Here is a 14,607-nt window from a genome sequence, read left to right as displayed (position 1 = left end):
TTAATAGCAAATTAATGTTAGTATCTCTGGACTCCTGTTTGGTGAATAATATTCTCCTAAAGAAAATTACAGATCCATAAACCCTAGAAAAAGCAAAGTCAGCAATTACTTTTGAAGTACTCTTGCATCCAAAGCAAATTAATAATATCATTAGCTGTAAGCACAGTGTTCCTTCTCATAGTATTCTGCTCTTAGTCTGTATTTTTCTAAAAGTGTATGGTCTCTAGCAAGAAATCCAGGATTCTTTGGAAAACTTACTACAAATGTGAGTAATAGGTGCTGATCTGAGATATGAGAAACCTAGACCTTCATCATTGAAACCAGTGGTGGTATATTTTTTGTAACAAACACTATTTCTCTATATTGTAGCTAAATTTACAGTCCCCTTCTGTATACTTACATGTTGAGGTTCAATTTTATTGCAATCCAGAAACAACAGGCACATCCTATAACACATATCTGACTTGTATATGCACAGACATCTTGGTTATAAAAGATCACATTGCATTGTCCCGTTCAGATATGTAATTCACCTAGACACCAAGACATTTTTTCACAGACTGTTCAGTATGATGATGACATTAAAAACACCATTGACCTGGGAAATTCCTGTGGGGAAGCCCAAATAATACGACATGGGCAGTGCCTTGCTGGAAGATTATTACACGTTTCATGTAGTAGGAAGCACAAGGTATAACTTTGGGTGACTTTAACCATAAATGGAGTGCATTAATTCCCTGGAAATGCACAGCTTGCATGTCTCTATTCATGTTCTGAAATTGATTTTATAAATAAAAAATGAGGCAGAAGTCAGGCTGGGCTTGTAAACTGACAACCAGTCAGAAAGTTTCTCTGCCCTGAAACAGATTCAGAACAATTGTCTTACTGTTTTTATCAGGATTTCAGTTCACAGGCATTTATTTTTTTTCATTGTTTTTAACTTTAGTTAAGCTATAGTTTTGGGGGTTTTTTAGGAGTAGAATGTTACTGTGTTTACAAGCTGTTTCTTTCTGGTTAGATAAAAATGTCCTTCTCTTGAAGTTCTGTGCAGTTGGAACATGGACAAATCTTTAAGGGTTTTCATGTCAAACTCTTTTATAATTTGTAAATATCAGGGCATAATATATTGTTCCCATTATAAGTAAACCCATTTTTCAAAAAGAACCATACAAGTTGCAATTAACTTACACTCGGGGTCAACCTGTAATTAGATCACTGTGGCATTCCTGTACGGAGCAGATGACCCTGCACAGCACCATTAAAAGCCAGCCAGTAACCGGGGGGGCAGGTTCATTTTCACTGAATTTGAAAGTATGGGGTTGACTTGTGCAGGGTCAGTTTATTTTATAAACAGTACAGTATGTTTCTTAAATTTAAGTTTTCCAAAAGCAAAAATTATGTATGTTAATTCTAAACAGCAAGGACTAAATTTGCGCTATTTGCATTATGTAAAATATCGTTACTGCAATGAACTGTATGAAAGCAAGAGATTTACAATGAATATATAGTATGCTGTTTGAACTTCATGCAGAGGTGGATTTCTCTAAAAATGTCTTAAGTCTTTGCACATCGAATATTTAAAAAATACTCGAGTGTGATTCAACTCACAATCCCGGATTCAAATATTTTCCTCTCCCACTTCCCTTCCTGGACTTACTTAAAGAGCTTTTACTTTTTTTTTTCAAATATTTCCTTACTGAACGATTTGACTTTGACTATGTAATCCCTTCTAATGATTCAGATTTGGCTTACCTGTCCAGGGGCTGAGGGAAAGGCTTGTTGAAAATGTGTTTTAATTTTTCGCGTCAGTTCCTTGAGGAAGCACGTATGTCACTGTGATCCTCAAGTACAAATGGCAACTGCCAAGCTTACCAGACTTTTATTGTGTCTTCTAGATCTCGCATCCGTCGAGAACTGTTCATTGAAGAAATCCAAGCAGGTAGCCAGGGCCAGGCTGGATCAAGTGACTCTCCTTCAGCTAGGAGCAACAGAGCAGTTCATAGCTCTGAAGGAGACAGCTGTGATGGTGTGGACACAGACGGCCCACCTGAAGGAAAACAAAGTGGTCTGGAGGCTGATGAGTACAACAATGCAACCACAAAGTCTCAGGGAGGGCAAGCAGAGTCAACTTTTGAAGTGGGGGAAGAGGCACTGCAAGATGTCAGATCTTCAGAGAAAACAGAGTCGTTCCATTTGGGAATGGAGAGCCTGGAGGATACTGATGATGAGGGCAGGCTCAAAGCACCACGTCAAAGTTCGCCACCAGGATCTCAAAGTTCAGGAGAAACTCTGGAGACAATGCCAAACTCTGCTACAGAAGAGGATGCCTCTACCTCAGCTGCCTCCACCTCAGTCCTTACAGGGGAGAGCTCCTACAAGTCAAAAGAAAGTTCAGAGAGAATTTCCAGTGTGCCAAGTACAAGTTCCACATTGGCTACAGGCTCACAGAAAGCCAACTCTATTCAGAGCTTATTCAACTTTTCCGAGGCAGCAAGCTCCAAGAACACACGAGACAACACCTTGAGGAAAAAGAAAGCAGCAAACTTGAACAACATAATCCACCGTTTAGAGAAGGCCGCTAGTCGAGAAGAGCCCGTTGAATGGGAGTTTTGAGATTAAACTCACCCAACTCTAGAGAGCTGGGGAAGTTAAACTGGACCTCTACTGGTTTTATTGTGTTGCGCACTTACCGCCCTGCAGGCCACAGGGCAAAAACGCCATAGGCCAAGGTGCATATAGAAAACAAAAGGAGCGTTAAGCCCAATTTATGTTTGTGTTTTCAAGGAAGAAAACTGAAATGTGTAGTCAAGCTTTTTTGTACCCTGAAGTGTTTTTATTATTGCCCTAAGTGATTTCCACAGTTTCTGGAATAACTCATACAGCTTTGCCTTGTGCCCTCCTCTTTGGTGTGGGCTTTAAAAAAACAAAAAACCTTAAAAAAAAAAAAATCAAACCCACATATTAAAAGGGGGCTTTTTATCTGCCATCTAATGGCTACAGAGCGATAATACACTATTATCTTCTTAAACCAGGAAAAAAGGGGAGATTTTTCAAAAAAAGAAAAAAAAGAAAGTTTTTGTAGCTGTTCAGTTGCCACTAAGAGATTGCACAGTCAACCGACTCTAAACACACTAGTTTGGATTCCTAAATATTTTCAAGAAAAGAAAAGAATCTTGTTGTTTGAAACTTTGAATTAAAAAAAAAAACACATTTACTCCACATATTTTTTAACAAAACAAAAAAAAGTCACATCAGGAAAATATCTTAATTTGTGGTAGCTGACTTAGTGTTTTCTTGTAAGTGAAATAGAATATTGACACGTAGTGCACATTGTTTCATAGCTTTAACTGATTCTGGTCTTTTGCAGGCCAGAATTTGTTTAATACACTCCATTTTAGGCCAAATCAGGACAAAAAAATCTGAATCTAGGTATTTTATAATCTGCTTTTTAACCTCTAACCACAGAGCACGCTGATCAGACCTCATATCTAGGAGGCTAGGAGACAACTTAGAACAGTATGTACTTGATCATTTTGTTTGAGTTGTAGTGTACAGAATACGTTTCTGTTATAGAGAGGGAGGGAGAGATCACAAAAGAGAGAGAGAAAAGTTGGCCAGTAACATTTCAGCCTGCAACTCTAGCAATGTATTTTACAACCTGAAGCATTTCAACAAACCTGGAATTAGCTGATTTTATTTACATGCATAACTGATATCATGCACCACTAAGAGGGATCTGAGGGCTACCTCAAATGGAGATTTCTTCCTACTATAGGTAGCCATTTACTGACTCTCTTCCCACCACAAGCACTGATTTAAATACGTTTTAGTTGTGGGAAGCTTATTTTTGTGTGGGAAAAGAGTATACGGCAGTGACCAGATGGGCTTATACCAAGATTAAATTAATCCAAACTCCAAACCAAAATATTCATGCTCTTGAGTCCCAGTCCAGACGATTCTGCCCTTCAGAAATGCAGCCTTTTCACCTGATTTTATGCACAGTTTAGAACTGATCAAAGTACAAATCATATTCTAACTTGTCTCTAACTCCTCCTTTTGTCTATATGTATATGCGTGAGCATAGAGGTGTGTGGAAGGATGTGTGTGCGTGAGTGTGTGCGTGCAATTTTATACGTCTGTGTATTTTCTTACGTACTTGTGCACACATAGAGTGCATTACTGCCACCTTTTTTCAATAAGCTGTTTTATCAGTTATGGCTTCTACAAGTTTGCTAATTTAGACTCCTTTATTGCCATATCTTTAAAACTAACAATAGATGATTTCAGTATATATATATATATTTTTTTTTTGCTTATTTATAGGTGCTGTATTTTATTATCTGATTGTTAGGAAGGGATGAAAGGGGGCAAATATTCTTTAGAGGGATAGACTGCCGGCAGTATTGGGTATAATTTACAAGATGTAGTTGTCATACTGTATATTATTGATTGAAGACTTTTTGACCGTATTGTGTATCATTGAAACCTTTGTCTTAGGTCAGCATCTTTTGATGACACTTTAATGGTGCATTCATTACTTCTTAATTTTAATTAATATTACTTTTTTATTTGGGGGGGGGGCAAAGGGGAGGGCAGGGAGAGGAGTTCTGACTTTAAAGGTAATATGTTCCCAATATTACACCTCAGTGTGCTTGTATTAATTAACTAGTAGGATTTTGACTGTAAGATGTGAAACCACATTTCTTGCATGATGTTTTAGAAATTATGTATTTGATTTACAGTCTCTTAACATGCCACTGCAGCATTAGTTCAACTTTTCACAAATTAAGAGTCAGTACACTAAAAAGTCTTTTCATGAATAAGAAAAGAAGGCTCTAGGAGGCTGAAAGGCAAGGATTAGTTACTGCTTCTACTGCTAGAATGATTTCAGATTACCTCCTTGGGTAATCAAAAACCTATTGTGATGCAAAACTCAAATTTGACCAACAAAGAGAGCAACTGGCCCTTTCTTTGATAAACTGAGGAGAAAAGTTGCAATAGTGAAGACAAAAAGCATATGGTAGCCTCACTGAGAAGCTTGCCAGCTTCTTCATATAGGGAAACACAGGTAGGCTGAAAGAATTTCTGGCAAATAAGATAACATGGTGAAGCAGATGTTACCATTAGGTTTCTTCTGTTCACCACCATAGCTCCTTATGAGGAAATGGTTTGGTTTAAAAATTCCAGGTCCATCTACAAATGCAAGTCCTGTTAAAATATGTAAACATGAACATGAGTAGTAACAAAAAGTAAAGGTCTTCTGTTCAGCTGAGACAGAACTTCAGATTAGATGGTCCTAGATATTTTTGCATATTCGATCTTAATGTTTTTGTTCTTTTTTTAATTTCTCTATAATTTAGAACAATATATTTGCCATCTGTTTCCATCTCCCCTTTCTACTGAGTTGAGATCCGGGTGTTTGATGTAGTCATGTAGTTAAATTTTGCTTGCTTACTGTGTATTTATTTTGCTTAATTTAGATTCCCCCCATCTCTTATTGTGCCTGTGTCTAGATGATGGCATTTCATGATGCTTACTGAGAGCTGCTGCTGTATAATATGAGTATATAATAATATTCAGTTTGGATCCATATGCAGCACTTGGGGTTAATCTCTCTTCTTGATAAGCAATAGCTAAGTGCCTTGAAAAATATCTTTGTAGGTTTTTGTTCTTTTTTTCGCTCTTCAGATTTCCACTAGTTTATTAGAAAAGCCACATATTAAAAAATTTGTAGTAATTTTTAATGCTGTTCCAGTTTCTAAGAAATATATTTGTAGCTCCTCTGTAGAAAAAAGTGTTTCCTTTTATAACACTAATGGTTAATTGTAAGCACCATTATACTGTTTAGACTCATATAATTTTGTTGGATGCAGGCAGCACTTATAAGTCAGAAGTCACTCCATTGTGCTAAGGGTTGTCATCAGTATCTATTATGAAGTTAATCAGATAAAACGCTGTCAGTATTCCTCTAAATTTTTGGCACTTTATTAATGGTTTCGTTCCTTTTGTTATGTCATATATAATAGTGTAGGTTGAACATGGATAAGACTGTTAGACTTCCACTGGAATGGCACCAGAATTCCAGCTAAGAATCACCTTCCAGTTTTTCACCTTACATGCTTGTTTGGAGACTGGTGCCCTGTGAGTTTTCCAAATGGGCAAGACCTCCCTGGTTTAAAAAGGGTTAACTAGCATTTATGCTGGATGATTTTAGCTATACTATTTCTTGTTAATGAAGCATGTTGTTTGAAGCTAATGTCAGAAAAAATATTATTACAAGTTATTACTTGATTTAAAAAACAACAACTAGTGGACAAGTGATGCAAAAATAGTTGGGCTGTGACTCTTCAGAGCTTTTCAATCACTGATTCCCTCAGAGTAATGGAGGTGAAAGGCTGTATTAAGTACAGCCACGTGATCAGCATGTGGCACACTCTTTGTGTGCCGTCATTTCATAGAGTAAAGAAAAATAAAAGGTAGGCTGTTCATTTCTTCTGCTGACAGAAGAACAGATGTGCCCCTGGCATGGCACATTTTTTCAGAGTTTCCATTCTTATGTTTTTTCTTTTGTTTTATTTTAAAGCGTTCTTTTTCAACTCTGTATGAAGTTCATACTTTTTGTAAAGCATTAAAAGAATAAGTATAAGCTGTTTTACCATGCATACTTTCATACTGCAATTAAAATGTTATCACTTTTCTCTCAGGTTGAGTAGGGCAGAACAGGAGGTCAGTACTGATACTTAGCTAAAACAGGAATTATCCCGTATTATTCTGTCAGTTGTGAGCAGATGAAATATGGCTGTTGATAACGTTCTGGGGCTTTTTGTGTAAATAGTTTTCTATCAGTGGAATCATGTAATTTTCTTACTGAAAAAGAAAGTAAATGGGTTTTTAGTTAACGCAGGTACTAAATGCTGTAGAATGTGATCAGTTTAGTTTTAACTTGCACTCTTGCAAAATATTTATAAATATGTTGGGGGTAGAGCCATTTTATAATGGACCCTGCATTGGTGCAGTCCATCCATATTATGTACCACTGGGTTTTTTCAGTATAAGCGCTTTTTATTAGAATGAGAGCGATCTTAAAAGTCATGTGCCTTTCTCAGTAGGAAAGAGATTTTTGCATTAATTCTTCATATAAACTTTCTTTTCACATGGGTACACTAGAAAAAGGGTTAGTGAACACTGCAGAATTCTATGCAATATTTTCTGGTACACTTGTATAGAAATTACTATTTTGCAATTTTTTAAAAGTGAAATTTGGAGGCCAGGAGGAAAATGCATCATCCCAGTGTTAGCTCAGAGTAAAATTATAATGTTGATTAATTAAATAAATTAGAGTTGGGGAATATCTGACAAAACATTGTGATGGAAAAATGAAAACCCTAGTACAGCCTTCACTAGCGAGGGTCTGTCAGAGTTTCCACCTTAAAATCCCTGATTTCAAGGGGTTTTAGTACTTTACTGTAAAAAGGGAAAAATGCTCTTGGCAAAAACTTCAACAGTTCAAAAATGGAAAAACATTTTGACCATATTTAGATTATGGAAATATCTTTTTTAAATTGGTTTCAGACACTTTCTCTTGCACTTAAATGCAAAACAGCTTCTTTATTTAAACCAAAATGTCAGTACTGTGGACTGGTGCTTTTAGTAGAGTTGCTGAGAAATCATCCATTTTACTTAGCAAAGGAATTCACTGGGAGTAACAAACGTGAAATTTTTAACATGTATGCAGAGGGCATAGTTGCTCACTCTTCCATCTTAGCCTTCCTTTTAATCAAGTTCCTTAAATTACTTCTCTTGCTAAAATTATCCTGCATCTATATCTCTATGCATAGTCAGTTTGTTTTAAAATCACTCCAGCGCTCCACAGTATAAACATTTCATGGAGACTATCAGAAAGATAGGGAGAGAGGAAGAAAATGTTTTACTTGGTCCAGGGCCTGATCGAATATCCTGTGCAATCATTTGAAGTCTAAAGACAAATGAAAGTGACTGTTTCTACAAGCCATTATTAAGACACAAGCAGCTGAATATCCCAGCCTTCCTGAATTTAATTTCTACAGATGTTAACAACAGGTTTTAAATCAGTTTTCAATTTATTCTTACACTGGTCCTTCCAGTTTCCCTGGTACCATCTGTTGTCTCACTAGCCAAACACTAACTTTGTCTTCCTTTGTGTGGCATGCACAATCAAACAGTTTTAAATCAAAGGGCATTTTTAAAAGTTATGCAAATAAGAATTTTTAACCCCCCCCCCCCAAACAATTTTAAATTGTTTTAAATTGCTATGTGACACAGTGAACCAGACTGTGAACCACAATGAACCAGACTCTGAGTCAAGAGACCAGGGTTCTGTTCCTGGCTCTGTCAGTGGTCTGTTGGATGACCTTGGCCCTTATCTTTAAAATGCAGTGATGACACTGGTCCCTTTTCATAAAGTGCTTTGAGATTTTGGGATGCATTACTTCCTTTAAAATCATTTTACTTACCTCCCTCTCTCTTGTTCATTTTCGTGAAACTTAATGTAGGTGATGTACTTTGTTAACAATAGACATAAAGCAAGGTGAACTTATTCCCCTTAGTCTCTCTATCCAGGTATTTACATGGCCTCATTTAATATGTCATATCCTTTTAATGTAATAAATTACTAAAATAGTCGCACTTTCTGAGATGAAATTTACCCTCGTGGGAAAGGTCAACGCTAGATCTGAGCATCATTTAAGAACTGCCACTTAAGTCTTCAAAACAAAACTTAAGCAGTAGTCCTCTGAACAAGGAATTTAGCTGTTTTATGGCATGTGTGAAATTAATTATTTAGTCCCAAGTCATTTCTCAGTAGATGCGAGTCTGCTTCACAAAAACTACTCGTTTAACTTTTACTAACACTATTACTCATGTAACTTGTACTGATGCTAGTAATGCTAGCACCATTACTAGCATCTGTACAAAGACCAAGAATTGATGTCAGGCCTAATGCAGATTGACAGAATAAAGGTGGTTTGTATTGCCATACTAATTTTGTGAATAAAAATGTATTTAATTTCCAAGCTTGTAAAATCCTCACCAATCGTGAGTATTCAAGTACAGAAGTGTTTAAAACAGAAAAATGTCCATTTAAAAATTGCATACTTTGGCTATTTGTATTTTGTTTTGGATAGCTATGCTCCAACTGTTTCTGGACTCATTCAGTCAAACTTATGCATGTCCAAGAGCACAAGTTTGTCCCTGCTCTCTAAATGTATTATTTTTCTAGTTGTTGATTTAGTAATATCACTTCTGTTCCTTTATTAAACTGAAACAGTTAAGCTGAGGAGGATGACTGAAGCCCTGGCTGTAAATATATTGACAGGAAATCCCTAGATTCATATTAGAAAAAGATCTGATTAACTGTTCATGGTGCATGCACAACTCCTTCCCTCCCCCTGTAACTCTGACTGATTTTAATTTTGGAAATATTTGTTGAACTAACTAAAATCCCCAGCCCAAAGATCCAGGGAGAATGGAAACTCACCCTAGGGAATTTCTGTAATAGTAGTGACATGAATTGTTTTCATAGCTACTATGTAATTTTGTGGTAGTATGTCATTCTGTATATTGGGAATCATACTGATGGTATGCTTGTGTTATCATCTTCTGTCTTTTCAGGTAATTAATATGCAATTTTAAATTTCTTACACATATTTATTTACACAATGCCCGTTTTGAACCATCCATATATATATATGTAACATTTAGTGGCTTAATAAGGAACTACTGTGGCCAGTCACATAAATCATGTGCTTTTGAGGCCTGGGTGAATGTCAAATTCAGAAAATGTTATGGGCTAATATATATTTTAATGCATATGGTAGTGGCTTTTCAACCTTTGGTCTGCAAACCTCTAGGAGTCCGCAGACCAAGTCTAAGATGTCCAAGAAAGATTGACTGTAATCAAACAAAAGTATGTGAATAGTAATACCCCCACTTACAATTCAAAGGTGTCTGCACCTCCATGCAAAAATTTTTAGGGGCCTGCAAATGAGAAAAGGTTAAAAACCACTGCATAGGGAACTATGTATTCCCATCAAGTAAGATCTATTTTATAAAAATATAACCACAGGCATCTAAAGGATAAGTTCATTTGAAATACTTCAGTTTAATTGTTGGGAAGAGAAAAAAGACAGCATTCAGAATATAAAAAAAAATAATACTTTCAAGGGTCTAGCTGAGATGCACAGAAGCTAGATGAGACCACACCCCTGTTCACCATGTAACTACTTGCATAGGTTTTCCTCTGATCTGGCTAGCAGAAATTTAACACTCCAGGCCAGCAGTTCTCAACCTTTTTAGACTCAAGACACTCCTCATTTGACTCGAGGCGCTCGTCGATAACTTTGGTGAATGAGCAGCACTCCATTTCAAAAACAACTTCATTTATTACAGAATTGACCTCCTTGCAGAGGGATTGGGCAGCTAGGGGGAGTGCAGCAGCCAGGCAAGGAAAAACCTGCACCTGCACTTATCTCCTCACACTTCACTTCCTTCAAAAGATCTCATGATATCCCTGCATGATACCCCCTCTGTCCTGGATGAGAATCATGGCTCTTGGCATTCTTACATGTGTGTTAGAAAGCTTCTATCCCTAGGCAGTTTGAGTTAATGGAAGAGGCTTTCTCGTTTGGTTTTTTTTCCAGTGCCATATACTGGTAGGCAGTACAAATGAACAGCTTATCAATAAGATAAGCCAAGTAACAAATCAAAACCAGCAGTTCATTTTTGTTGCCTCTGAAGCTAAAGATTCAACTACTCTTACGTAAGAAAAGTAGCTACTTAGGAAAGCAGCAGAATTTCCTTCGCTGGAGGCTTTCAGGAAGAAGCAGGATAGGCGTTTGCTTGTACTGGTGTAAGAATAGCAGGTTCTGCATTGGGGCCAGAGGTTGGACTAGAGGACCCTTGAGGTCCCTTCCAACTGGACTTCCATAGTACAACTGAAATTTTATATTCTTTTTTTACTGAGACAAAAAATAAAACTGGCGCTTAACTCACTTTGTAAATACAATCCTGCACCCATGTCACTCAGAAAAGAAAGAAATGTGTTTGGTCCTTCGGTCAGGGTTCTCTCTTAATTTTTTGGGCTTTAGTTAGTTTACATTAGACCCCTTAATACTATTTTAATGTGTTATTTGTGTGTGTACAAGTTACTATTAGCTTTAAAAAAGTGTTTCCAAAGTACCTAGTTACCTCTAAATGCTAGAGCAGTATGTAAAGTAAGTTATGGGTAAAGTAGCTGGAAAAGGAGGGCATGTGGGGAATAAGCAACTCAATAACTATGTGTTTTTTTTTTCCTATATCAGGGGATTCCATTAATTATTTTCATCCTCCTCAGACGGAGTTTATGGATTGCCTGATGTTTGTGGAGGATGGGGGGGGACAGATTATCATGTAGTTTAAGATTCTTTTAGCTGTTTGTTTAATGTATATGTAGTCCAGAATCCTGTACGTTAGAACAGCATTTTCAGGAAGTGTTTAGCTTTTACTCCTTTCATGAAATGTACTATTTATCAGACTTTCTGTAATCAGAAAGCTAAGGTGCCTTATTTTCTAGTCTCTTTATTGAGAATAATCTAAAGCACAGTGATCTAGATTTCAGCATATTCAAGAGCCTACTTTTTATTTGGAGAAAATAGACCAATCAAGATCCATTTCAGTGTCCCAAGATTGTTGGTCCCTTGGATAAAGAGCACTTAATAGTACTGTGCATTAAGGCTTTGTGCAATAGAAATTTGAGTCTTATGTTTGGAAACTAACATACTACTACACCAAATGTAGGCAAATATAAGCTTTAGTCTAGGAGAATTCAGGTTACTGAAAGAGTATATTCACTTTGGTTCCATTGGCATGATGGATTTTTGGAATAAACAGTCTACCATTGCACAGTAATCTTTTAGACTCATAAAAAAAACCCTCAAAAATTGTGCAAGCAGGTCTCTCAGTGAGCATTTTAATAACTTGATTAGTCAAGCACCCAGGAGGTCTTCTACTTTTGTTCTTACATGACTTAATATACATTTCCCATGTTCATTTCAACTTCTTGAACCATGCCATCTTCAAACAATGATTTACTCTATAGTCATTCCAGTACAACTGGGACTTGAAAGAATAGGGATTTTCCCTCCTACCTCCTCAGTCCGTACCGGCCTTTGTATATTATTTCTAACACTTGCTCTCTGCGCAGACTATATAGCGGTATTTCATCAATAGAAAAATCATCAATAGAAAAAGAAAAAGTCTAGGCTGTATATAAGGAAATTAATTTTAGAATTTGTATATGAACACAGCAGGAGTATGCGTATCACTTTTTATCAGTTAAGTGGGTATCACTGGTCTAGTTCACCAATGTCACTGTTTATTTTCAAGAAAAATTGAATTGCTCTACTAATTGGATGGGTTGGCAGTTGCTTGTATTATTCTTACCCATATCAACGTGCCCTTGTTTTTTCTGGAGCAGTCAACTTAAATCAAACTCTTTAAATATCTACTAAATCATTGTATTTAATTTTTTTAATGTCTTAGAATTGAGATTATAGACAGGGAAGAGACTTGTATATAGAGAGAGTGCACATACCCAAAGCCTCCTAGAGCCTCGATTAAGTTTTCATGAAGATGCAATATCCCTTTATCAAAGTACATTGCAATCTGCTCAAGAGTATTAATTTGAAATGAGAGAGACTGGTTTCCTGTGACGTTCATCTTTGTCAGCATAATTTTTTAATTCAAAGCTGTTTTTTCTCACGTATGAAGTTGGTCAAAACAATCTTGTGCAGCAACAACTTTTCCTGGTCTGAAATATGAAAATACACCATGTAAATTAATATTTGTGATGGAGGAGTTGTTTGGTTTTCTTGCAGTGTAAAAAGATGTTAAGCCAAGCTTGTTGTGGGTAGGTAATAGTTCATAAAAGAGAGAGAGAGAGAGAGAGAGAGAGACAGCTGCTTAAGCAAAAACTAAAATGTTGCTCTGGAAATTACTCCTGTTTGTATGAGGGAGGGTGTGTCTGCTTGGGGGACAATGCAAAGGGCCTTCAGTCGGCACTGAACCAGCATGAGCCCTGCAATAAGGAACCTTACAGTGGGCAAAGATGTAAGGAGCTGAGATTGTTGCAGGGCGCATCACCTCTTCTTTGGATTGGAAGCAAACTTGCACTTTGCCTTTTGAGGATGTCCCACTAAGAACATCAGATTAATTTTCCAATGCCATGGATTTTTCTTTCTGGCATAGTTTGGAAGGGGGGGAAAAAAAGGCCCTACCTTAAACTATAAGATAATTTTCTGCAAGAGGTTTTCATTTCTATCAGAATAGTCTATGCATTTCTGTGTTGAAAACCGTTTTCTGCTGTTCCTTTATGAAAACGGGCACTGTGCATCCCACTCTCTGTAAATGCTCTGAGGATATCAAGTGTGTGAATTTGGACGTTAAATCCAAAGTCAATTGAGACTGGCTTGTTGTAGGGGGGAGGGAGTGTTCTTTATTTTTTTTTTAATTGTTTCCCTTATGTCCCTTTTCATTTTTTATTAAGAAATTAACTCCTTGCATTTGTGCAATAACTACTTGCCATGATAACGGGCAGACCTTTGAAATGCCCTGACTACTAACACAGCACAAGATGAACTCAAACAGAAAGTGGTGTACTTTTTCCTGAGAACTTTTTTTTTTTTTTTAAATAATAAGCTCAGTTTTACCCCAGTGTATTGTGGTGTCTTACATTTTTAGCAGTATTTTATATTTTTTTTCTGTAACGCACTAAGTCTTAGATGTTTTTAGAGCTTGTTTGTTATATTCACGATCACAGATTTAAAAAAAAAAATCCTCACAAAGACCCAATTGACCAAAAAAGTGTCATTTTTGTACAAGTAGCTTTGAGAAGCCCACGTTGTGTTGCTGTGACTCATCTTTTGTAACATTTTATTTCTTGGTATTTGTTTAAACATAAAAGTAAAAGTTTATATGGCTGGCAGTAGTAGGGAAGTGCTCCCTCCGTCAGCAGGATGGCATTGTTTCTTCTGTCTTTGTTTGGTTAGCCATATAATGTTTGTTCTCAGCACTGTACAACGGTCCCTATATGATATGGAGAAGCAATATCACTGTATGAAACTCACACGATGTATTATTATTATTATTATTCACTAGCACCCTAGGTGTGATAATTGAAGTAAATATCTTTTATACAAACACAATCATGTGTGGGTTGTCTTTCTTAAGGTGAGACCTGAGAATCAAAGCAGCAAACATTTACATTTGTGTGGGGGGAGGTCTTTTAACCTTTTGCTCACTTCAGAAGTTTGTATGTGTGTGTAAGAGCTTACTTTTCTAGCTTTGTATTTTGATTCCCATGAAGCATCTGTTTCCAATATCTCCAGTATTTGAAGAGCCCAATTTTAGATTCCAGCTAATCTGTTAAATTTAGGTGTAAAATGCCAGTTGATTTCAGTGGAAGTTGTACTCCATATTTAAGCAGGAAAGGGAGATGTGTTTTGAGCTTGTTGGGTTGGGTATTTGGGCCACGAGGAACAGTTACATTCTGAGCTTGAGGCGAGAGATGAAAACCAAATACATGTTAGAGTTTTA

General features: G+C 36.7%; 1 protein-coding gene across 6 annotated transcripts in view; it reads left to right on the top strand.

Moving 5' to 3' along the window:
- The window catches only part of CUX1 (cut like homeobox 1), a 416,613-nt gene that overhangs the window by 357,684 nt on the left and 44,322 nt on the right, over positions 1 to 14,607 (top strand). For 5 of the 6 annotated variants that reach the window (XM_090026256.1, XM_090026253.1, XM_090026252.1 and 2 more), the window contains one exon: positions 1,896 to 14,216. The exons of the other annotated variant lie outside the window; for it this stretch is intronic. In XM_090026256.1, coding sequence (XP_089882382.1) covers positions 1,896 to 2,613 — 718 coding nt within the window. In that variant the 3' untranslated portion in view covers positions 2,614 to 14,216. Of the gene's footprint in view, positions 1 to 1,895; positions 14,217 to 14,607 lie in introns of those variants that run through there. 6 annotated transcript variants of the gene reach the window in all.

The sequence above is a fragment of the Crocodylus siamensis genome, chromosome 13, assembly GCF_052110815.1.
Source record: "Crocodylus siamensis isolate JL-2025a chromosome 13, ASM5211081v1, whole genome shotgun sequence".
Classification (NCBI taxonomy): domain Eukaryota; kingdom Metazoa; phylum Chordata; order Crocodylia; family Crocodylidae; genus Crocodylus; species Crocodylus siamensis.
Note: the sequence above shows the minus strand (reverse complement) of the source record. Positions and strands in the feature narration are given on the sequence as shown.